The sequence below is a fragment of the Tamandua tetradactyla genome, chromosome 17 (assembly GCF_023851605.1).
Source record: "Tamandua tetradactyla isolate mTamTet1 chromosome 17, mTamTet1.pri, whole genome shotgun sequence".
In the NCBI taxonomy this organism is placed as follows: Eukaryota; Metazoa; Chordata; class Mammalia; order Pilosa; family Myrmecophagidae; genus Tamandua; species Tamandua tetradactyla.
The window spans coordinates 60,119,624-60,143,922 of record NC_135343.1 but is presented as its reverse complement, the minus strand read 5'-3'; the positions used below and the strand labels follow the sequence as shown (position 1 = coordinate 60,143,922).

At 41.3% G+C, this 24,299-nt stretch overlaps 1 protein-coding gene across 4 annotated transcripts in view; it reads left to right on the top strand.

The window, feature by feature from the left end:
- The window catches only part of SMYD1 (SET and MYND domain containing 1), a 52,094-nt gene that overhangs the window by 8,630 nt on the left and 19,165 nt on the right, over window positions 1-24,299 (top strand). For 2 of the 4 annotated variants that reach the window (XM_077134826.1, XM_077134824.1), the window contains exons 1-3: window positions 4,993-5,159; window positions 5,297-5,509; window positions 22,863-23,039. In XM_077134826.1, the coding sequence (XP_076990941.1) occupies window positions 5,373-5,509; window positions 22,863-23,039 (314 nt within the window). In that variant the 5' untranslated portion in view covers window positions 4,993-5,159; window positions 5,297-5,372. Of the gene's footprint in view, window positions 1-4,992; window positions 5,160-5,296; window positions 5,510-22,862; window positions 23,040-24,299 lie in introns of those variants that run through there. The other 2 variants (XM_077134825.1, XM_077134827.1) reach the window with 2 other exon arrangements.

Here is a 24,299-nt window from a genome sequence, read left to right as displayed (position 1 = left end):
TAAGATATAAGGGACTAGTAAGAAGAGAATCTGATGGAATCCATCCTGGAATGTGGGTGCTAGACCCCACATGGACTTTTTCTCTGATTTGTATCCCTCCCAGTGCTTATGAAATGAAGGAATGAATCAGTAAGTGAATGCACTTGGAAGCCTCTTTAACATCATCAGGCATTGTCAGTATTTATCTTGGCAAACTGTAAAAGCTGAGATAGCAAATACTTTCGGTGATGCAGACCATATGGTCCCTGTCACAAAAACTGAACTCTGCTGTTGTGTAAGAGCAGCTATAGGAAATATGTAAACAACTGAGCATGCTGTTTTTCTTATAAAATATTTGTTATGATCACTGAAGTTTGAATTTCTTAAAGTTTTCCTATGTCACAAAATATTCTTCTTCTAGCTATTATTCCCCACCCCCACCCCTGATGATTAAAAAAGGTAAAAACAATTTATAATTCATGGGCCTAAAGGAAACCTACTGTGGGGACGTGGGGGCTGAGCCGTTCCCTAAGTCTTTGTAGAACTTGAAAGCATGCAGTCATGCTTTCAGTTGCGTGGCTTGGGTTAGTGTTTAAGCTAACCTCCCTATGGAAGGAGGAAGGTGCAGGTGGTCAATGTATGTGAGAAATCAGACCCTGCTCTGTGTAAGATGTTACTCTATACTTTACTTCCTTCCTGTTACCATGTTTACTGTTATCTACAAAGCAATCTATAATCCTTCCTCTGTGCACACAAACTATAATCTCTCCTACCCTTGTGTCATAAGACCTCTGTGCGGTACCCATGTTCTCATACTCAGTGGAATGTCTTTGTTGGGCCACTATAACTGACCCTGTTAATTCCCACCTAAGTGTGAAGTGCTTTCACCTGAGCTCTGTTGCTGGGCTGATGGGAGTGTTTCCGAAAGTTGTAGCATTAAGGCAGGTGCATAAACTCTCCCAGTGACCCCAAACTTACTCTGAACCATTGCTATAGGTTTGATTAACATCCCCACCTTCACCCTTCCTTGTGTGCGTTCTCTAAGATGCACAGTCTCACCTAGCTAAGGGGAATGCTACCACTCTCTCAAAGGTGTCTGAGGTTAGTCATGCAAAGGCTCAGGATAATCATATTAATTCAGGCTATGGTTAGTGTTTGGAGCTACATGTGGGCTCTGGAAACAAATTGTACCCAAGATGCAGGATAACGGTGGAGCCCTTTCTTATATTAAAACAGTTCTGGAGGCCCACATCTACTTGTGGGATATACAGTACACTAATCCCTCTCTCCAAAACAGCCCTCTCTTCTGGTCTGTTCTCATCAGCTTCTACCTTGAGGTGAGACTTGGATCCAGGATTGCCCTGTCTTTGCCTGTCCTACCCAGTTGCCTCGTGCCTTTTGTATGGTGTGGGAGTACAGTGGTACTGACATGTGTTTGGCTCAGCTGAAGTGGAGGTAGATAGGATGACGGCCTGTACCTTGTGTTCCACCGTGGGCATTCTCATTATCACCTTGACTGGACTCTCCTAGTTCAGACCTCTCTCCTCAGTCAGGGGTGCTTTGGTTTGAGTGGTCTCATTTCCTCGCTTTCTCACCACCTGCCTTCATCCAGTCACAGAAAAGCAAGGGACTCACTCATACTTTTTAAAATCTTAAAAAAATGGAAGATGGTTTCCATCTTCCTTTTTTTATTCTGAGCATGTTTTTTTTTTTAAATTGATATATATTATATATTCACATACCATGAAATCATCCAAAGTATACAATCAGTGGTTCACAATATCGTCATATAGCTGTGCATTTATTATAACAATTGACCTTTTTTCTTTTTTGTGAAAAATAGCATATATACAAAGAAGCCATACATTTCAAAGCACACCACAACAATTAGTTGTATAACAGATTTCAGAGTTTGGTATGGGTTACAGTTACACGTTTTTAGATTTTTATTACTAGCTGCTCCAAGATACTGGAGATTAAAAGAAATAGCAATATAATTATTCAGCAATCATGCTCATTTTGTTAAACCCTAACTTTTCTGTATAACTCTACCATCATCTTTGATTTTTTGTCCAATCTTTAGGGGTATTTGGGATGTGCCCATTCATGTTGGAAGGGGCTGTCAATGATATTGGAGAGCAGAATGGAACTAGCTGATGTTCTGGAGAGGCTGGCCACCTACATTTCAGGACTTTTCTTGTCTAGGGACCCATCTGGAGGTTGTAGGATTCTGGAAAGTTACCCTAGTGCATGGAACCTTTGTAGAATCTTATATGATGCCCTAGGTGTTCTTAAGGATTGGCAGGAATGGTTTTGGTTGGGGTTTGGCAAACTATGATAGGTAGCAATGTCTAACTGAAGTTTGAATAAGCGTGACCTCCATAGTAGCCTCCCAACTCTGTTTGAACTCTCAGCCACTGATACCATATTTGTTACACTTCTTTTCCCTCTTTTGGTCAGGGTGGCATTGTTGATCCCACAGTGCCAAGGCCAGGGTCATCCCTTCTCTGTCACGTGGTGGTGCACATGGCGGCCTTTTCTGGGCTCTTCCTTCTCTTCCTGGTTCTGCTGAATTTCAGCTTCTGCTTTCTTCCTCTGGCTTTCCCCCTTTGTGTGCCTGAATTCCATTCTGCTTATAAAGAACTCCAGTAATAGGATTAAGGCTGGTCTGTGTTGAGTTGGGTCACACCTCAACTGAAGTAACTTCATGAAAGTCCTACTTAGAATGGGTTCACACCCTCAGGATTGAATTGAGTTTATGAACGAGTCTTTTTGGGTTACGTAAAACCACCTCAGCTAACCATAGATTGTTTTTTAGTTAGGTGAAGTAGTAAGTTATATTATGCATGAATTTCTTTTCAGAATAGCAAAAGGAATGTCTAGGGCCCCTACAACTGGCCCTGTTGATTCCTGCCTAAGTGTGGAGTGCTTTCACCTGAGCTCTGAAGCTGGGCTGATAGGAATGTTTCCAGAAGTTGTAGTATTAATGCATGTGCATGAACTCTCCCAATGACTCCAAACTTACCCTACCACTACTATAGTAATATTTCCTGCAGTGAAGGACTAAGTAAATACTTCACGTATTTGTCTCCTATGGCTACTTAATAAATTCCCACATATTTATTCTCTCAACAGTTTTGATGATTGGAAGCCTGAATTGGGTCTCACTGGGCTGAAATCTAGGTGTTGACAGAGCTGAGCTCCTTCTGGAGGCTCTAGGGGAGGAGCCGTTTCTTTACCTTTTCTAGTTTCTGGAAGGCACCTGCATTTCTTAGCTCATGGCCCCTTCCTTTGTACTCAAAGGATGAAGCATGGCACCTTCAAATCCCTGTCTGACTCATCCTTTGCTTCTACCCTCACTTCTCCTCTCTGGGTCTTACCCACTTTTCTCTTTTAAGGACCCTTGGGATTATATTGGGCCCACCTTGGGTAATCAGGCTTCCTGTTAGCATTTTGAGGTCCTTAACGCAATCACTTCTGCAAATTTCCTTTCCGTGGAAAGTTCCAGGAATTAGGACCTGGGTGTCTTTGGGAGGCTGGTGTCTAGCTGACTATACTTTAATAATGTAATAATCATTGTTCTTGTAAAGTCGAGACCCACAAAGATACAACTAATGTGACAGTCTTGGGAAGATAGGTTTCTTCCTTGACCATGGCTTAGACTGAATCTGTTCCAGGGTCATAGTTTCTAGAGAACAACCTAATTCCTGCAAGGCTGAGCCACTGGCCCATGAAGAAAGGATCTAGAGATTGCAAGGCCTTGAGTTGTTTGGCAGTCTGGGGGAAAGTGCATTCGTTTTGACACTAACCTGGATTAAAAAACTCCTTTGTCATCTTTTTTTTATTATTCCCTAGGAAATGTGTGATATTTACTTTTTGGGGCCTCCAACCCTTAGTACCTTAAATTGTTATACTCTTTGAGACACATCAAAAGTCACTGAGATTTTCCCGAGCTCTTTTGGCTATGCATTCTGACCTAAAAATCAGGATATATGGTCTGACAAGGGATTTTTAATCTGAGAATCAAAGGAATATTTTGAGATGCAATTTGGTTGAAGAAACATTAGAATCTCTGGCACATCTTGTTAGTGTTGTGGGGATAACGTGACAGCAAAAATTAAAATAAATAGCTCTTTAATGAGTTCTCTATTAAATGCCAAACCCCGTGCTATATATTTTACGCATATTACATCATTTAACCCTTACAACAATCCAGTAGGGTCGAAATTATTGCCCTTGTTTTACAGGTTCTGTCTCAAGGTCGTAGTAGCAGGCTCAGAATTCCATCCAGATTCATTGGATTCGGAAATTGGAGCTTGTAAGCTACTGTACCAACAGAGCTCCAGGAGGCAGGGTATCCCCTAAGAAGATGTTTCCCAGAAACTAAGAATGTTACCTGGTTGGAGGAAAAGTCCTAGCTCTAGACCTTTGCAGGACTTTTCAACCTCAGGGACAGCTGCTTGGTGGTCGAAAGAGGGGCTTTTAGTTCAAGTGGAAATTTTATAATTGTCCCTCCGTTGTCCTTACTTCTGGCTAAGAAGGACAGAGCACACTGCTGTTTTCCTGGTAACAGACACGTGTTTAAGGGAGATTTGATAGATAGAAACAGGGGTTTTTATTGTTGAGATCTGCCTGTCCACTCCACCTGAATTATCAGAGAGGTAAGAATAGGGAACTCTCAGAGCTCCCTGCCCTGGAGACTGCCCTAGCTACTGCTGCAGAAGAGTGGTGCCTCTTGGAGCTTAAATAATATCGTTTGTATGGCATATTTCCACATGCCAGTGGGGTCAATATAATTTCTGCAGACAGTTTACCCATGGGGGTGGCGGTGGGAGGAGGGAGTGGGAGACTGAGGACCCAGACTGCTTGAGAAAGTCCAAGGCTGACAGCTGAAAGGTGCCAGGGCAGCAGCTATCACCTTGCCTCTTCTTGTGGACCATTTCAGCTGTCTGCTTTTGATTGACACAGGCATCTGGCTGCTAAAAATACCCTTGTGACTATATGTTCCCTTGTCCACTGAAGCTGAGCAGGACTGGAGCCTGGGACTTAGCTTATACGGACAGCTCCTTCTTGCAAAGGAACTTCTCAAATGTGTTCAGGCCCAATCCAAGAACCTCACCAGAACATGGTCATTTTCTGCTTTGCCAGCTTTGCTGCATGGTAGAGGAGACCTTTCGCAGGTGACTGACCTCTTGCCTGCCCCACCCCGCCTCTCAGAGAAGTGGTGGAGGGGGAGGTGAGGGCCCAGTGGCTGAGAGGGGGTAGGGAAGGGGAGGTGGCCTGTCCATTTATAGTCTTGCTCTTTGGGATGCTGAAGGTGCTGAAATAGCAGCGATGACAAGAGACTTGGCTCAGTGTTAAATATCTGCCGTGCTGGCCTGAGAGACTCTGAGATGACAATAGAGAGAATGGAGAACGTGGAGGTCTTTACTTCTGAGGGCAAAGGCAGGGGGCTGAAGGCCACCAAGGAGTTCTGGGCTGCGGATGTCATCTTTGCTGAGCGGGCTTATTCTGCAGTGGTTTTTGACAGGTAAGAAATGCTTTCTCCTCTCTTGTTGGTTTGGCTAGTACCAAACTCTGAAATACTTTCTCTTAAAACCATCAGGGAAGGGATGAAACCCAGGCAATTGTTTTAAACCAAATAGGATTTCTGGCAGCCAGTTGTTCTTTGCAAAGAGTCATTCCAACATGGTTTGCTCTGGTTCCTAGGAGGCCAGTCATAAAGGTCAGCAAAGGCCTTGGGGTGCCTTTTTCATGCCTCCAGTGAATTCAGCTGAGTGGGTGTGTTGCGGGTAGAGGGAAAGAGGGTAGAAAGTCGGTTGTGATGCCGTGGGAAATGTTTTCTTATTGCAGGTTCATGTTTTTAGCTTCTTTGATGTAAGAAATATATTGAAGAGTAATGTAATTGCTGAGACCTTAAAAATTAATTGTAGCTATACAAGTAACATAAGAATCCATTTACCTTTAAAAATTAGAATACCATTGATGAAGCTGGAATCCCTTTTTACTACCTCCTTTTCTACCCTCTAATTCCAATTTCTCTATCTTTCCTTAGAGGCAACTCTTGTTTGATTTTAATGTGTTTCCTTCTTGAATGTTCCTGTACTGTTGCATACATACATCTGCGCTTATTAAAATGTATAGCTGTAGTTTGTGTATGCTTTTTATAGAAATGGTATCATACTTCAGACGTCATTCTAGAACTTACTCTTTTCACTTAAAATGTGTTTGGTGTCTATCCTCATGGAAACTATAAATCTGTAGACATTTATTTTAAATCCGCAAAGATCTGTTTCTTTTAGCTACATGTAGCTCTACCCATGCTGAATTATATACTATATCGATTACCAATTTTAACTTCTGCAAATATTCCACCTTATGAATATATGATATTTTATGTATCCATGCCTCTATTGAGAGACATTTGGTAGTTTCCAAGTTTTCTTAAAACAAACATTCCTGCAAGGAAAATCTCTGACTTTGTCTACTTGTGCACAAATATGATTGTCCTCTGGGGCATTTGGCTAGAAGAGGAATTGCTGGGCCATTGGTGTAATAGACTCTCCAGTGTGGTTCTATTAAATTGACATTCCCAGCAGTCGTGTAGGAGAGTTCCTATTTCCCTGCAAGCTAGTCCACATTTTCTGTCAGACTTCTAAATTAGTACTTTATCTTTATTTAAAAAAATAAAACAAAACAAAAAACTTACACAGCGATTAAATTGTAATGACAATATTTTTTGAACCCCAAATTGGGGTGACTTGTCTGATGTTGACATGGCTGAGTCCACACTGGCTCCAGTGATCAAGACCATGTCGCTGGCTCACTGTACCAAGCATTCTGCCACCAGACCCTGCTTTGCAGAGAACACCTAAGTAGCGTTCACATTCTCTGTCCTCCCTGCCTCCCAAGACCTTCAAGGAAGAGGCAATGAACTGGGTATGAGGCTCAGCGCCACTGAGGAACTAAGGTGAGCTGAGGGGTGGGTAGAGCTCCTTAGGGGGCATTTGTTTCATTTTAATTAATTTCCTTGTGTGCTTACTGGGGGCGGGTGGGAGTGCGGTTTAGGAAATCAGTTGGTTCCAAATTCAGACATCAAAGCCAGAAACCTGGGGACTTTGAAACATTGATCCTGTGCTGTTACTGAGTTTGCAGCCTGGCCTTGGAAAGAGCAACTCTTAACGCTGTATAGTCTCCAATTCTATGACGCTGTGTAGTCTCCAATTCTCCAAAGTCGATGTAGTGAACCAGCTTCCCTGTCAAGGATGCTGGGAGTTGAGTAGGTTTTTATTCTAATATAAAATTAGAACATTCCTATTTTAGAAAATTTACAGAGAAAGGTAAGTCGTCACAGAAAGATAACTACTCTCCTCTTGTGTGTTTCCCTCCAGCTTGTTCTAAAACATGGATTTCATTTGTGCTGTACAGTTGGGATTTTATTATATAAACTTACTGTGTTTTTTCATGTAATAATTTAGGTATCTTCTGCACTACTCTATACTCTTCATGACCATAGTACTTAATGGCTGTATACTCTTCTATCATTTAGACTGTTTATATGTTTTTGTTATTATAAATAATACATATTTATTCAAAGTAATAACCACGAAAATAACTTTAGTGTACACTGCAGATACATACACTACATATAATGTTATATTATTGCAACAGTAATAAAAGTGAGGATGATTTGGGTAAATGAACTTTTTATTGTGAAAAATAACATATATACAAAAAGCAACAAAATCAAAGCACACCGCAATAATTAGTTGTAGAATAGATTTCAGAGTTTGGTATTGGTTACAATTCCACCATTTTAGGTTTCTCCTTCTAGCTGCTCCAAGACACTGGAGACTAAAAGAAATATCAATATAATGATTCAGCAATCATGCTCATTTGTTAAATCCTATTTTCTCTGTTATTCTGATCTTTCTTCCAATCTTTACGGATATTTGGGCTATGCCTACTCTAATTTTTTCCTCTTGGAAAGGGCTGTCAATTATATGGAATAGGGGGATGAAACTAGTTGATGTTCTGGAGAGGCTGGGCCCTGTGGTCTTCAGGACCCATCTAGAGGTTGTAGGTTTCTGGAAAATAATCATAATGCGTGGAACCTTTGTAAAATCTCAGATAAAGCCTTAAGTGTTCTTTAGGGTTGGCAGGAATGCTTTTCGTTGGGGTATGGGATGATCTTTAAAATGATTGAAAAAGAGATACTTTTTACAAGTGATTTTCCCTAACTTGCTGCTGTACAGGTTGAGGGACTGTTGTTCCTTTGAGCATAGCTGAGACAGCCCGGAGAGGCATGTTAGGCTCACATTTTAGGCTCCCGGTGAGAAACCTGGAAGGTGGGACTGGGTCACCTACAAAAGTTTATTGATTCAGTTATTTCATAAAAGTGGTGCCTTCTGATCTGGGTTATTCCATGCCAGGCCTCCTGCCCTACCCCTCCAAGCATGAGGACAGACTTTTTTTTAATTAAAAAATGAGCACTGCATTAAATAAGAATTAATTCTCTCAAACAATATATGTTAAATATTTATTAGGAAGTATTACAATAAATGAAACCACCATACAACTTAATTCAGAACATTCCAGTGTATTTCATCTTCCCTAACTTTCCTTATCCTGTCCCCTACCTGCACCAAAGGTAACCATTATCTTGAGTTTATTCTCCTACCTTTTTAATGTATTTTATCATATATGTGTATATTCATAAATGGCATATAATTTCATTTTTATGTTTTCTTTCTTGGACTTTTAAACAAAGATATGGTATTATATGTGATTTTATGCCACTGCTTCTTTCAGTTAAATGTTTATTATCCATCTAGATGGTTTTGTATAGCTAGTAAGATGCATGAACTCTGAGTGTGTTTGTGTGTACCACAATTTATTTTTTCACAATCCTTCTAATGGATGGCAATTTTATTTCTGGCAAACAGATGCATGCATGAGTTTTTCTAGAATACGTGTTAGGAGTGGAATTACTGGGTCATAATGTACGTGATGTTTTAAAATATAATACCCAAATATAGTGTAATACCCAACTGTGCCTTTGCTGGAAGAGGCTTCATTTAATACGAATAGCAAGACTCAGGCTACACTGTGGTCCTCAGTTTTGTTAGTGTCTCTTTAACAGGTTGAAAAAGCACACGGTCTGTTAAAGAAAAAAGCAGGAGGGAACTAGAAAACTCTTTCAGGCCTGGCAACCATGTGGCACTTGGGGTGCTGTGTTCCTGGGTGGCATGGCTAATCATTCAGGCACTCCTTCTTCTCAACTCCAGTCTGGCCTCAGCACCCTTCCAACCGGATGCTTCAGCAGCGACTCCCAATCCAGTGGGACTGGCTTTTGAAATGGATTTGATTTCCCATCCTTTCAGGTGTTTTGGTTGGATGCTGTATGAGGTAAAAGTAAAGTAGGGGGTATGGGGTCAGTTGGCCAAGGGGCTGTCTTTCTTGAACACAGGTATTTGGAAAGTGAACAGGACCCCAGGGGTAGTGGGTGAATTGTCACATGTTCTCTGTTCTTCTTGCTCTCCACTCTGAGGGCTTCTGCTTACATTTTGGGGGAATAGTGAATGGGAGCGCTGCCATGCCTTAGCCTGAACATTCCTGTTTGCTTTTGGGGGTGGGACTAATTTGGGAATTCATGATTTGGTTTTGTTCAGCCTTTTTTTTAAAGCTAATTTTACAAATTTAAGAAAAAAGTCCTGTAAAACTAAAGGAAGAAAATAAAAACTCCCTGCAATATTGACATTCAGCCAAAACTGCAGTTAACAGCCCGGTGTATTTCCTTCTGATTTGTTTTGTGCAAGAAAATATTTTCTTGATCCTGATGAGTTGTAAGTGGGGTGTTAGTGGAAGAGCACTACAGTAGATATACCCCTTATATTCCAGTTATTAAAATGTGATGGGGGGGAGAGTTTATTTTAGAATGGAAGGAATATGTATGATACACATACAGTATTTTCTCAGTTCCAAGATACATACTTCAGTTTAACACCTCTGAATCATGATGTATCCTATAATCTATGGCTCATTATGGTTAGAGAACATTTGTTTCTTAAAGGTAAATAAAAATGGTGCGTTTAATAACCAATGGCATCTTAGTTTCAGTTTATCAAGGTGTATATATATTTTTTCTCTCAGAAAAGTGGGACTGTTTTGTAACCAGCTTTCGTTACTTCACAATATGTTGAGAGCAACTTTCCAAACCATTGGTCTCCTACTAAACCTCTTCTAGTGGCTGTGTGGTATTCCTTTGGGGGACTGTTGCATCTTCATTTAACTAGATGCCCTATTTTAGATCCCAAGGTTGTTTCCCATTTTTCCTAGTACATCTTCCCATATATCTTTGATTTATTTTTTTAAAGATAAGCTCCTAGAAGAAGAAATTTTGGATTCAGAAGATATTTTTAAAGCCTTTGACACAGATTTCCAAGTCACAAAGGGGAGCATATAATTTTTCTCTGTTAGCAGGTTTACCTCTCCATCCCAGCCATGGCCAACACAGAAAGCTGTCTCATGGTTTTGAAGTCTAGAAGTCTGAAATCCAGATGCTGGCAAGGCTATAATTCTTCCCGGGGGCAACATTGTGTTCTGGTGATGGCAGTTCTTCACATGTTGGTTCCTCTCCCCTCTGGTGTCTATATCTTCTGGCTTCTTTTCGTTTCTGGTTTCTGCGACTGATTGTGCTTTAATTTCCTCTCTTTATTAGGCCTCTAGTAATATGGATTAAGACCCGCCCCAATTCGATATGGCCACACCTAAACTAACCACATCTTTACAAGGTAAAGGTCCTATTTACAGTGGGCTCACACCCAGAGGAACGTGGATTAAGATTAAGAACATGCCTTTTGTTGGAGAACATGATTCAGTCTACCATAATTGGTTATTAATATTTCTTTTTTGATGACTTGTCTATTTTCTACTGATGCCCTCATTTTGAAAATGTATGTATAGCTCATTTATTTATCATTCCTTAATGTCCAGGTCTTCTAAATTGTTTGAATTGTTTTATAATATTTGTTTTTTTAGCCCTTTCGATGCCATCTGTTTTAAAGTCCTTAATTATCTTTGTGTTTCTTTAATTTCACATCTTATATCTTATTTGAAAAACTATCCGTTTTTCTTATTTGTGTGTGCCTTTTAAAATGATGTCTAAGCTTTAAGTTTCTTTTTTGTTTCTTTTTATTCTAATTGTTTACTGTCCCATTTTCCATTTTTAGCTTATTTAGTTCACCTTATGTCATTCATTATATTATCGAATGAAAAAATAAATAGCTCAGCCTTAAGAGTGGAAGATTCATACCTTCCACAAGGAGATTTGATCTTTATTGTTTCTCTGGTTAGTCTTAGAAGGGCTCTTCCAGTCCCCGAAGTAGAATCTCCACCTTTTCCAAACTCTAAAATCAATCAGTTGGGATAACCCAATTGACCCACAGACTAAAATTCATGGAATACTGTTTATCACAATATGAATGAAATTGTCATCACATCATCACTTATCACCACCACCACCACCACCACCATCATCATCATCTTCAAACAATACTCACATCTAATGGAATGGATTCAGAAGAATTGACTGGACAAAAGGATTTGAAACATGTTATCCAATAATGTTGGAGAACCTCTTTTCCTAATAGCCAGACACAAAAAATGAACTGTGAACTGGAAAAAAGAGGGTTCTGATATTTTTTGTCATATGTTAGGTCAAAATGGGGAGAAAAAGTCCTAGAAATTATTGCTGAAGCCACTTAAAATCCCCATAGGATATGGAACCCTTACTTTAGGACATGGAACCCTTACTTTAGGACATGGAATCCTTTTAGAGGCCCCACCTCACAATATGTCAAAATGTAGCTTTTGCTTACCATTTTTGATTTTTGAAATTTTGCTTCTGAAGTTATTGAGTTCCATTTTGCATAGTTTTGCTTTTTAAAATTTTTTGGGAACATCAGATCCTAAACATTTTCCTGGGCTACCTGGAAGATTTTATTCCTCAACACTGAGCCTCTATTGCCTGAGCAGCAGAAAAGACCTGTCAGTTCTGCCTGGAAAGGAAAGGGCTGTTTCCCAGGCTGTGCGTTTCTTGGTGACAGCCTGGCAGGGCTGCTGTGCTTGGAGTTGGGCAACAGAAGGGGGAGCAGGTCATGTGATTGAAGCTCTCTTCCTGCCTGAGAGTCTATGGGTCATGTGATTTCTTCAGTAAATGCAAGGCATCCAGAGCAGTAAAAGAGAAGTGCTAGTCTAGTGCAGGGATGGAGCTTGTTCTGATTATTTTATTTCAGCATCAAATACAAGAATAGGCACAGGAATGACCATTGTGGAAAGTCCTAGGAGTCAAAATACTATTCAGTGATTCATTTTTAACAGTCCCAGATGTCTTGAATTCTGGGTTTATTTTCCAGGGGTTCCTAACCTGCATCCATGGACCTTTAGCAAAGGAACCACTTATAACTGGAGAGAATCAAAGCCATGTGGAGGTGCATACATGGTTTTCATTTCTGAGGAGAAGCTTTCATCACTTTCAGAAAGGTCCCTAACGCAAAAGAAATTTCTGGCCCATTGAATTTGTTAATCCTCCCTTTTGGGTGGGGAAACTGAGGCTTCCTGAGATGAAAAGGGCCCTCCCCATTCACCTGGGAATGAGTCAAGAGACTGAATGTCTTGACACCTCATTCAGTCAACAACCTCTCCGATGTTCTCAGCCAATTAACGGTATCTATTCTTAGTAAAATATGCACGTCGACCAATTTCAGAAGAATCAAAGGCTGGTTCTGGGGTCTGAAAATGGTTAGAGCCAGAAACTCATTGATAAGAAAGAAGTATACGAGTAATTAAAAAGGAAAAAAAAAGTGCTCATTATAGTAAACCAACATATTTGTTTTCTATTGCTGCTATAGAAACTGCCACAAATTTGGTGAATTAAAACCATGCAAATTTATTTGTACAGTTGTGAAGGTTGGAATTCTGGAATGGGTCCCAGGGCTGAGTTTTCTTGCCTTCTTTAGAGGCTGACTGCATCCCTTGGCTCACGGTCTCCTTCCTCCATCTTTGAAGGTGTAGCACAGCATCCTCCCCCGCTCTAACCTCTTGCCTCTGCCTTATAAGGACTGTATCCCCCACCCCCTTGACTCTGCCTTATAAGGACCGTTGTTATTACATCAGGCCCACCCAGATAACCCAAGATAATCACCCCATCTCAGGGTCCCGACTCCCACCTGCAAAGTCCCTTTGCTGGGTAAGGTAGCTGGGAATTCAAATGTGGATATCTTTGTGGGTCGTTAGTCAACCTACCACAAACCGCCATATAAATTTTCATCACAGATGATGTCACAGAGGAGAAAGAGTATTAGATTTTTAAAAAATTATTTAAATAATAATTTGATCAGTTCCTAAATGATTCTGTTTTAAGGAGTTGAAAGTGTCCAAGACATTATGTATATATGCATGTATAGGGAAAAAGAGGAGGAGCATGAGAAAAAGTTGAGTACTTTTAGTGAAATTGCCGTCATCAGGTTTTTGTTTTTTTGTTTTTTTAAGTAATCAAGGCAGTTATGAGCTTCTTCATGTCCAGCAGAGACAGCTGGGCTTTTAGCCTCCATAATTCTCTATGGGCCTTTGGAATGTCAGGATTAGCCATGGTATACCCACAAGCGTACATGTGGCCTTTTATCTGATAACAGCTGGTAGGTGGGGAGGTCAGGACAAACGATGCTATAAATGGAAGTAATTTGAGAAAGGGATTAGAGAAATTCCTGTACAGTCAGTTCCAGAAATGAATGAATAAGGGTTTGGTATAGTATTCAGGTTACAGCCGTAAACACTGGTGCTTGATATTGAGGATAATGTAGGTATAGAATTATGTTTTCAAGTTGGCATTTCAGCTACAGAGTCAAAACACATTTTGACTCATATTTCACATGACCTGTTGAGAACAGTATTGCTGATTTTTGTTCAATAATCTATAAATGCAGAGGTTGGAGAATAATTGCCTTTTAGACATAGAAAAGAGCAAATGCCAAGTTGTCCCCGGAATGACATCACCTTCACTCATTTCCATCATAGAGCACATTTTACACATGAAAGGAGGGGTGTGGTCACAGCTAGAGCTTGGGGAAACATGTACAGATCCAAGTGGGGTGTATGAGCCTTATTTACATCCTAGGGAATTGCCTTTCCGGGCCCCACATGACCCCCAACTCAGTGGAAGTGAGGTCTCCCTTCTTATGCCGGATTGAAATTATTATGCACCCCAGAAAAGCCATGTTTTAATTCTGATCCAATCTGTGGGGCCAGATCTATTGTTTAGGGTGGAAATCTTTGATTAGATTGTTTCTATGGAGATTGACCCACTCAATTGTGGGTGTGGCCCTTTAATTAGATGGAAATGTGACTCCACCCACTCAAGATAGGTCTTGATTAGTTTACTAGAGTCCTTTAAAAGGGGAAACATTTTGGAGAAACCTTAGATGCAGATGCTTAGAGAACAGTTGCTTGAGAACCAACAGAGACCAGACATTTGGAGATGCTTAGAGTGCTGACAGAGAGAGCAGATGCCTAGACATGGATGTTTGGAGATGCAGAGCCCAGCAGACGTGGCCATGTGCCTTCCCATGAGATGGTAAGCAAGCCAGAACCCAGAGTTGTGTCCCGGAGCAGCTAAGTGAAGGCCCATAGACACTTAGGAAATCACTGGCTTCAGAAGCTGGAAGCAACAGAACTGGGAACAAGGACCAGCAGGTGACATGTGCCTTACCATGTGACAAATATCAGCCTTCCTTAAATCAAGGTGTCTTTCTCTGGATGCCTTAGTTTGAACATTTTTATGGCTTTAGAACTGTAAACTTGTAATTTAATAAATTCTCTTTTTAAAAGCTGTTGCATTTCTGGTATATTGCATTCTGGCAGCATATAACAAACCAAAACACTGCCCTGAGCCCCACAGCAAGGTATCAGCCTGCTTGCCTCACCTTGTGTGACATATGCTCATGTCCCAGGCCAGCCTGAGGACTATGCAAAGCCAAGATCTGTCTCTCATTTTATCTGTAAGGCCCTTTAGCTCAATGCATGGCATGTAATAGACACCCAATAATTACTTGTACAAGAAAGGAGGGAAGGAAATCAGAATGAGTGAAGGAATTTAATATATTGTAAAATTCTCCACGTATGTGAAAGTTTGGATGTTATTTAAAACACCCCCCAGTTTTTTAGAGGGGCCACTTCCTGGCATGCTACAATTTTTTTTAAGCAGCCTGAAAAGATGGAACTGTTAGTTCAGTTTTCTCTGGTTGTGTTTTTGGAAGACTTATCCGCCATGCGGGCATATTCTCTTTGGGTTTATCTGTCCAGCCACTGATTATTTCCATAAAAGGCACTGAACAGCAGGTGCCCTTCCAGCCTTCTTGGCTCTGACAGATGACATATCCCAGGGCAGGGCGGTTGAGCAAAGAGGGGGGGGCGCCCTCAGGTCTGCAGGTGGGCTTCAGGCTGTATCTGTTCTCTGTGCTAGGAGCAGTAGGAGGCCCCCTAGTTTATGCTCCTATGAGGATAATAATAGCCACCACTCTAAAGAACTGATGGAAAGATCGAAAGGAGGAAAATTACTAGAAACACCTTTCTGGAAGTTAGAAAGTGTTGTGTAAATTGGAGTTGATATCCTCTTGTGCCGACAGGAAAAATCAGACTCAGAGGCCTTGCTGAGGGTCCCTCCGTTAAAGCCTGATGGGGACAAGGACTCTCTCTTATGGAATATAAAATCTAGTTTGGGGAATTCATGTCTTTTGGACACCGTCTCCCACTTGGGAAAGTAAGGGGCACATTTCTGGCAGGTTCTTCTGTGGTTGGGGTGCCTTCCTCTCTGGTCGCTGCCTGAGAGTTAGCCAAGGCTGGAGGAGAGAAGAACTTCCAAGATCACGGGGCCCAGCCTCCACATGGAACCAATGAGATGCGGGGGCCAGGCTGACTTCTACCGAGCACTTGTTCTCTGCCAGGCTTTGTGCTGGTGGTGTTACATAAGCTACTTCACTTAACCCTCAAATCGCTAACAGAGTGGTGGTAGGGGAGGGGTTTCAGGGGATTAAAAACTTCTTTGTACTCTTCTTGCTTGGATGTTTTTTCTAGTAAGTATTTTTCACTAAAAATAAGACACTAAAAGGTATCAAAGTCTAGGTGTTGCTATTCTCATGTTCACATAAGGAAACAAAAGCCCAGAGAGGGTGTGGGGCTTGCTCTGGGCACACAGCCAGTAGATACTGGAGGAAGGAGCTGAATCCAGTTCTGTCCGACTTCAGGTTTGCTCATCGATAATACCTGACTTGCTACCAACAAGGGAGATGGAGGCCCAGAGCATCAGACCATAATTTTTTTTTTTAATGAAATTTCATTGAGATATATTCACTCACCAGACAATCCATCCAGAGTATACAATCAGTGGCTTACAGTATAGGCTATTTTTTTTAAACTTCCCCTTCGTACCTCCCTGAGACTCACCTGGCATGCCCTAGTGGAAGGAGCGGGTTCATATTTCCTCTCATTTCTATATTCTTCATACTCAATGTTGCATCCGCGTTACCTAGGAGCTTGTTAGAAATGCAGTATCTCAGGCCTCAGCCCACACCTACTGAATTGGCACCGGCCTTTTAATAAGGTCTCTGGTGACACGTGTGCACACCAAAATTTGAGAAGCCCTGCTCTACATCAGACCTACCCACTTCTTCCTCCTTCCCAGTGACAGCCTCCTGGCTAAGCCTTAAGAGCAGGTGTGGTGATGGAGAAAAGGGTCAGCCTCACCCGAAGGAAACCTAAATTAGAAGACATCTCACAATGCTTCCTGGGTTTCATCAGTTTTTAAAGTTTTACTTTAAACTGTCATGAAATTGGAGAAGGGGAAATAAAACATATCCGTGAACCCGGAGAAAGGAAATAGATTGGTGGTTAGCTTTTGGAATCCGTGAGGAGTTCCCTATGAGAAAAAAATTGACAGCTCTTATTAAGAGTAAGTGAAATTTTGCTACAGCAAAGTGTCTTATGAATCTAATGTGACAGTGAGACATTGTTGAAATGATAGCTGAATTGATTCAAGGCCTGATTAGTGATTGGTGATTATTTAAGCAATTTAAAGGGTCTTCCAGGTTGGGGTGAAGTCTGAATTACAGCACCTTGGGGCTCTGACTTGAACCTTCTTGTGCCAGTTTGAATTTGTGAATTTTTAGAGAGAGCCCTCCTAGGCTAGCCCTCCAATGTCTTTTAATCCTCATTCAATATTGCTAGGTAGGAGCTTTTTGATTGTTCCCAATTGTGGGTGGTAACTTTTGATTAGATGGTTTTCCATGGAAATGTGTCTCCACCCATTCAAGGTGGGGTTGCTTACTGGAGCCTTTAAGAGGGAACCATTTTGGAAAAAGCTTTAGAGCCATGAGAGCCCATGCAGCTAGAGACCTTTGGAGATGAAGAAGGAAAATGCCCTCAGGGGAGCTTCATGAAACAAGAAGCCAGGAGAGAAAGCTAGCGGAGCTCACCACGTGCCCTTCCAGCTGAGAGAGAAAACTTGAACTTCATCAGCCTTTCCTAAGTGAAGGTAACCTCTTCTTGGTGCCTTAATTTGGACATTTTTAAAGATGTGTTTTCATTTGGACAGCTTCACAACCTTAGAATTGTAAACTTGCGACTTAATAAATTCCCCTTTTTAAAAGCCGTTCCGTTTCTGGTATATTGCATTCTGGCAGCTAGCAAACTAGAACACTTCTCCTGGTCAGAGTGATTATTTGTGACTTTAAAGACATGAGAGCATTCCTGCAGTAATTTACTCTTTTGGGTGTAATGCAGTTACAGGTCATGACAGATAGATTACTATAGAAATGGGCCCTACTAGAAGTATATTAAGTCATTCCTTCGGTGCCTGTAGGTAAACACCGGGGCACATGTATTCTTTCCCTTTGAGCCAGGCAAACTTGTCCTCAGTGAGAATTCCTGGCAGAGGCATGCAAAGGGCAGTATGAGCAGTCAGTAAAGGGGGGTGGGAAACAGGCATTGCTGGTATAGAACTCAAAAACAACTACAAAGTCTACTAAAAGCCAGTCTGTTTTTATAATCACCATGCCAGCAGTTCTGAGCAATGTCAAGGATAAAATACTGCTCCCAGAAAAAAAATCGATGTCAGTTTAAGTTCTAAATAATCGCTGTTGAATCAGCACTCTAAAAATATATATATTTATTCTTCAATAAACATTGTATTCTGCATGGGAATTGATTTGGAAGACTGTTGGTTGTGCTGTCAGCACCTAACACCCATGGATGCAGCTACAAGTGTTTGTTCTGAGGGTAAGTTCTTAAGGTCCAGAATTGCTTGGGCTTGCCTGGACAATAGTTCATGTCTCCATTCCCAGTGACACTAAATAACCCTGCATTTAAAGTCAATTAGAAATGAACAGATCATTAAGATGAAGAAGCAGAATTCCTGGTTCTAAGTGACCTCTTGGAATTTTACTTCAGTGAAGCAGAGTGAGATTCTTTTGGTTTGGTAGGCGCACAACTCAGTTTATGTATATGAGCATAAATATGTGTATGAATAAAATATGAATATTATACTAGAATGTTCTAAAAATATGAATTTGGGTATAGAATATTAGAGCAGTGTCGGATGGAGTGTGTTCCCTGATGGGGGTCCTGGAGCGGACAGGCTGGAGTATTGAGTTAAATTGAGAGAATGGTGGTATTTGCTTCCAACTCTTCCCTCCCCAGACCATTCTCTGGCCCTCCCCTTTTCTTTCCTGCTGTGGGTTGGTGTTCCTGAAATAGGAACTTACGTCTGATACCCCAGACGTAAGTTTCCTTTTCTCCTTGGGCTCTTCAGCCACTCATTCCCTGCTAATGAGTTTCAGATTCCTGCCAGAAAAATGTGACTTTGACTTGAGTCTGATGCGAGGCATCCATCGCTTCCTGTCTCCAGGGGTTTGGAGATCCCACTCCACGGTCAGGATTTCATGTGGGCACCTGTGTTCTCTTCTGTTGGGACACCTGTGATAAATTCCCTTCTCAAGCAGCATGTGGTTAAGATGGGATGTGGGTTCTGTGCAGTTCAAAGTATGCCAGTTGTACTTCCCCTCCTAGGCTCTCTCTAAAAGCCTAAGGGAATGCAAATAGATGAAAAAGACATTATTGTGGGATACCTTGAATCTGACCCTATTTATATATAGGCAAATCCTTCAAGCCTCTGAGTGCGCTTTAATTATTAACAAATCACAGCAAATGGGGACCCAGCAGTTGCGCCATGACATGGAGGCCGAGTCTAGGCCCCAGCTCACAGTGGTGTTCTTCACGTGGCTCTGCACCTGTCTGTCTCTCTTGATGCCATCCTGGGACTGCCAGCCTGGCCTTGGACTGCCCTTGAGCCTGATGCCTTAGCGTTGGCTCCGGCTGTTGCTTGGTTGTCTTGTGAAACCTGCGTTCCTTTGGGTCCAGGAGCCTGCCTTAGGAACAACTGAGAGCCACCAGAATGGTATGGGATTTCCAGAAACCATGTGGTACAAGGGACTGTTGAAGGAGCTACCAGTGTTTAACTTGGAGAAGGGAAATGAAGGGGAACCTGGCAGGAGTCTTCAAATTCTCCAAGAACTGACCCTACAAGGCTTGTTCCGCTAGGGAGGGATTGAGAGGGCCACAGTAGGATTTTTTTAAAAATATATTTTTATTGATAAACAACATACAAACACAAACATTCTTAACATACAAACATTCCATACATGGTATACCATCAATGGCTCACAATATCATCACATAGTTGTGTATTCATCATCATGATCATTTCTTAGAACATTCGCATCACTTCAGAAAAAGAAATAAAAAGAAAAATCTCATACCTATTGTACCCCTCATCCCTCCCTCTCATTGGCCATTAGTATTTTCATCTACCCAATATATTTTAAGCTTTGTTACCCCTTTTATTATTATTATTTACTGTTTTGACATGGGCAGCCTCCAGGAATTGAACCCAGGTCTCCAGCATGGCAGGTGAAAATTCTGCCACTGAGCCACTGCTGTACTGCCCCCTATTATTTGTTTATATATATATTTTTTTCTGCCAGCTATTTATTGTTTATATATTTTTTCCATTTTTTTCTTTTAAAATTTTTATTAATAAAACAACGTACAAGCACATACGTTCCTTTTTTTCAATTTTTAATTTTTTTTAAACATAACAACATACAAACATGAACATTCTTATGATCATTCCATTCTTGGTATATAATCAATATATACCAAGAATATATTGCTATAACTCGCAATATCATCACATAGTTGTATATTCATCACCATGATCATTTCTTAGAAAATTTGCATCAATTCAGAAAAAGAAATAAAAAGAAAAAAACTCATACATACCAAACCTCTTACCCCTCCCTTTCATTGACTGCTAGTATTTCCATCTACCCAATATATATATATATATATTAACTTTTTTTATTGTATAGTATAACATGTATACAAAGCAAAGAAATTAAAAAGCAATAGTTTTCAAAACACTCTTCAAAAATTGGTTACAGGATAGATTCCAGAGTTTGTCATGGGCTACCATATGATACTCTCATATTTTTCCTTCTAGCTGCTCCAGGCATAGGAGACTAGCGGGTTTCAATATTTTTTATTATAACAATCCACTTTTATCCTTCTTTTTTTTTTGTATTTTTTTAATTCAACATCACATACAAACACATTCTTACCATATGATCATTCCATTCTTGATATATAATCAATAGCTCACAATATCATCACACAGTTGTATATTCATCATCATTTATCCATATTTTTTACTCATCTGTCCATACCCTATATAAAGGGAGCTTCAGAGACAAGGTATTCCCAATCACACAATCATATTGCAAAAGTTATATCAAAGTAGGATGTTAAAGCATGTTTTACAGAGAGGTAAATTCAAGCTTAAGAAGGAGCTTTTCAACAATTAGGGCTGACCAACGTGAAATAAGTGTTTTTAAGAGCAGGGAATTCTTTTTTTTTTTTTTTTTTTTTTTTTTTTTTTTTGCTGTGGGAATTAGAGAATTCATGGTCAGGAATGGAGACCAGGTATGGTCTATAGTTGGATGTTCTGTTGAAGGTTTTTCCTTTAGATTCTATAATTGTGTTTCTAAAAGCCTCTGTTTTCTTGTACTTTTGAGATCCTTGTTGAGCTCACATTTCCCTGGACATCAGAATTTCATCATTTGTTTGCCTCTGTGGCCAGAATTTCTCTTCTCTGCGTTGTAGGAGCATGCCTTTGGGGTCTGGAGATTACAAACATCACACCAAATTTCACTCATTCTTGGTGTCAGGTTATGTCTTGAAATGAACTTCCTTCACACTAGCTTAGCCCTTTCTATTTGAATGACAGTTTAATGTGGAGAACACTTGGCTTTGGGAACACTGGGAGGCTGGAAGCATGGCTTTGTCTACCTGGAATAAGGAAACTCATCTCCCTACGCTTCTCTCACTCACCCATTGTTCTAGTTTGCAAGCTGCCAGAATGCAATATACCAGAAGCAGAATGGCTTTTAAAGGGGGGAGTTTATTAAGTTGCAAGTCCACTGTTTTAAGTCCGTGAAAATGTCCCAATTAAAGCAAGGCTATAGAAATGTCCACTCCAAGGCATCCAGGGAAAGACACCTTGTTCCAGAAGGCCAGTGACGTTCAGGATTTCTCTCTCAACTGGAAAGGCACATGGCAAACATATCGGCATCTGCTAGCTTTCTCTCCCGGCTTCTTGTTTCATTAAGCTCCTTTAGGGGTGTTTTCCTGTTTCATCTCCAAAGGTATCCGACTGTGTGGGTTCTGTGATTCTCGAGGCTCTCACATGACTCTAAAAAGGGACTCTCTCCAAAATGCTTCCTCTTTTAAAGGATTCCAGTCAAGGCCCACCTGGAATGGGTGGAGTCACATCTCCCTCTAATCAAAAGTTAATACCCACAACTGGGTGGGTCACATCTCCATGGAAACAATAAAAAAACTCCCAGCGAGCAATATTGAATGAGGATGAAAAGTTACGACTTTTCTGGGGTCCACCACAGATTCAAACTGGCACACCCATTTAAGAGCATGCGCTATTCTTTCTTATGGCTTTCATCTACTTTTGGAGCTTGGAAAATATGTCAGATTACATTAGCAACATTAGGAAATTTGTAATTCTTATTCCTGTAAAATAAACAGAGCTATGTCCTTTGTCACAATGTTTAGACCCCATTTTTCATTCAACATTATCATGCTTCATGTCCCATCAGATTTCAGATAGTTATGATTTTTTTATTCTTTCAGGAAAGGGACATTATATGTCAACAATGAGAAGGACCCCTCCCCAACACAGTGCCAATTACCTGTGCCTATTGGCAAAGAGACCATTCCCCTGGCCTAGAAGATGTCTTAAATTTCTCAAGTCTCTTCTCCATTGAATTCCAGGAATATGCTGTGCTGCCTCTATCACGTCACTCATTGCACTCATTGGAATTGCAATTTTAATTGTTCTCTGGTAACTTGTATCCCAGTGCCTATTATGTAGTAGGTAATGAATTAACACTTGTTGAATTGACTAAAGGTCACACGGCATAGGACAATGTTTCCCACACTGAGGTCACTTAAAAGCATCTGCTAAAAGGATTATTATAGCAGATATAATAATAATCCTTATAATAATAGCATTCTATTATTCAATAATAGAATGGGGGCTTTGGAAGCCCAGGTGCCTCATTTTGAAAAGGGGGAATTGGAAGCTTAGAAAGACGAAGACTGGCTGGCTGAGCAGTACTCAAACCCAGTGTCCAATGTGGTGCCCTGTCTACTATGACCTCCCCACCCCTCCACCATGATATGTTTTCTCCTTTCATTTGCAGCCTTGTTAACTTTGTATGCCACACGTGCTTCAAGAGGCAGGAGAAGCTCCATCGCTGTGGGCAGTGCAAGTTTGCCCATTACTGTGACCGCACCTGCCAGAAGGATGCTTGGCTCAATCACAAGAAGGAGTGCTCAGCCATCAAGAGATATGGGAAGGTGCCCAATGAGAACATCAGGTCAGAGTTGAGGCCTTGAGGGTGGTGCTCTGGAATCCCAAATGTCAGGATGTGAAAAGCAGCAGTGAAACCTTCCTAGGCCCAAGGCAGCCAGGCTGAGTGCCAATCAGCTCAATTGGTTCTGGGAGCCCATTTAAGCAGGAGAACATAGCATCTTACAGCAGCAATTTCCACTGCAACTCCTGGCCTGGAGCTGGCTGACAGGCAGCTGCCCCATGTTCAGCAGCCCAATATTTAATTTTTTAAAAATGTAGCCAATGTTTAAAATGGGGAAATCTCACAATTTAAAAAAATCAGGGTTTTTGGCTTCTTTTATAAAGAAATCAAAAGATTTGGCAAAATGGGTCAGAGCTCAATAACGTCTTTTCCTTTTAGAATGCATAGAGCTTTCCAAGCCACCATAGCCCCACAACTTCCTGTGAGCCTACAATACCCTCTCTACATGCTGTACCTAAAGGCATTTGAGTTTGCAACAACTAGTGGCCCCTACTGATGCCACTGCCAAAAATCTCAGTGCCGAATACCAGGGCAGCCCCATTTCAAGAGCCCCCAAGTTCCACAGGCTCTGACCAGGAAGGGACTTGGCTGGGCTGCAGGTAGGTTCTTCTGAAGCCAGCAAAGGAGAACAGAAGAGATGGGAATGGAAAGCTGGGAACATCTTCACTGTGGTGTATGTGCAAAAGTTAAAATGCAGGATGCAGTCATCATGTACTGATAATTTAGGAAACTGTAAAATGAAGTGGCTATCAGCATCCCCAGCCTCCATGATTCCAACTATTGTTATGCTATTTATTCTTTGAACCCAAAGCAAATGTCACCTCCTGTGGTAGGAATTCAGTACCTCCACCTAGACGGTTCCTGCTAGTAATTTCTTCTGATACTAGGTGAAATCTGCCACCCATTAACCTCTACTCTCTGTGCTTCCCAACAATTTCCCATGTATTTGGAGGCAGCAGATCTGCCCCACAACCTGCACTGGGTCTATATTCTCCAGTTGCTTCCCTGGATCCCATGTGGGGTTCCTTGGTCCCCACAAGTCCAGAAGGAACACTGTGACCCACACAAGAGGTGAAAGGGCCTGAGCTTTGCCCTTGGTGGGGTTTGAGGGGAGGTCTCTCCTCAGGAGAGAGCAGGGGCCACAGGCTTTATCTTGTGAGAGTGGGGCTGCAGCACCCTTGACAACAGCAGGCAGGGGGTGCTTGGGAAGTGCACCCCTCTGCCTCACACTCAAATCCCTCTACTCTCTGGAGCAAACCACCA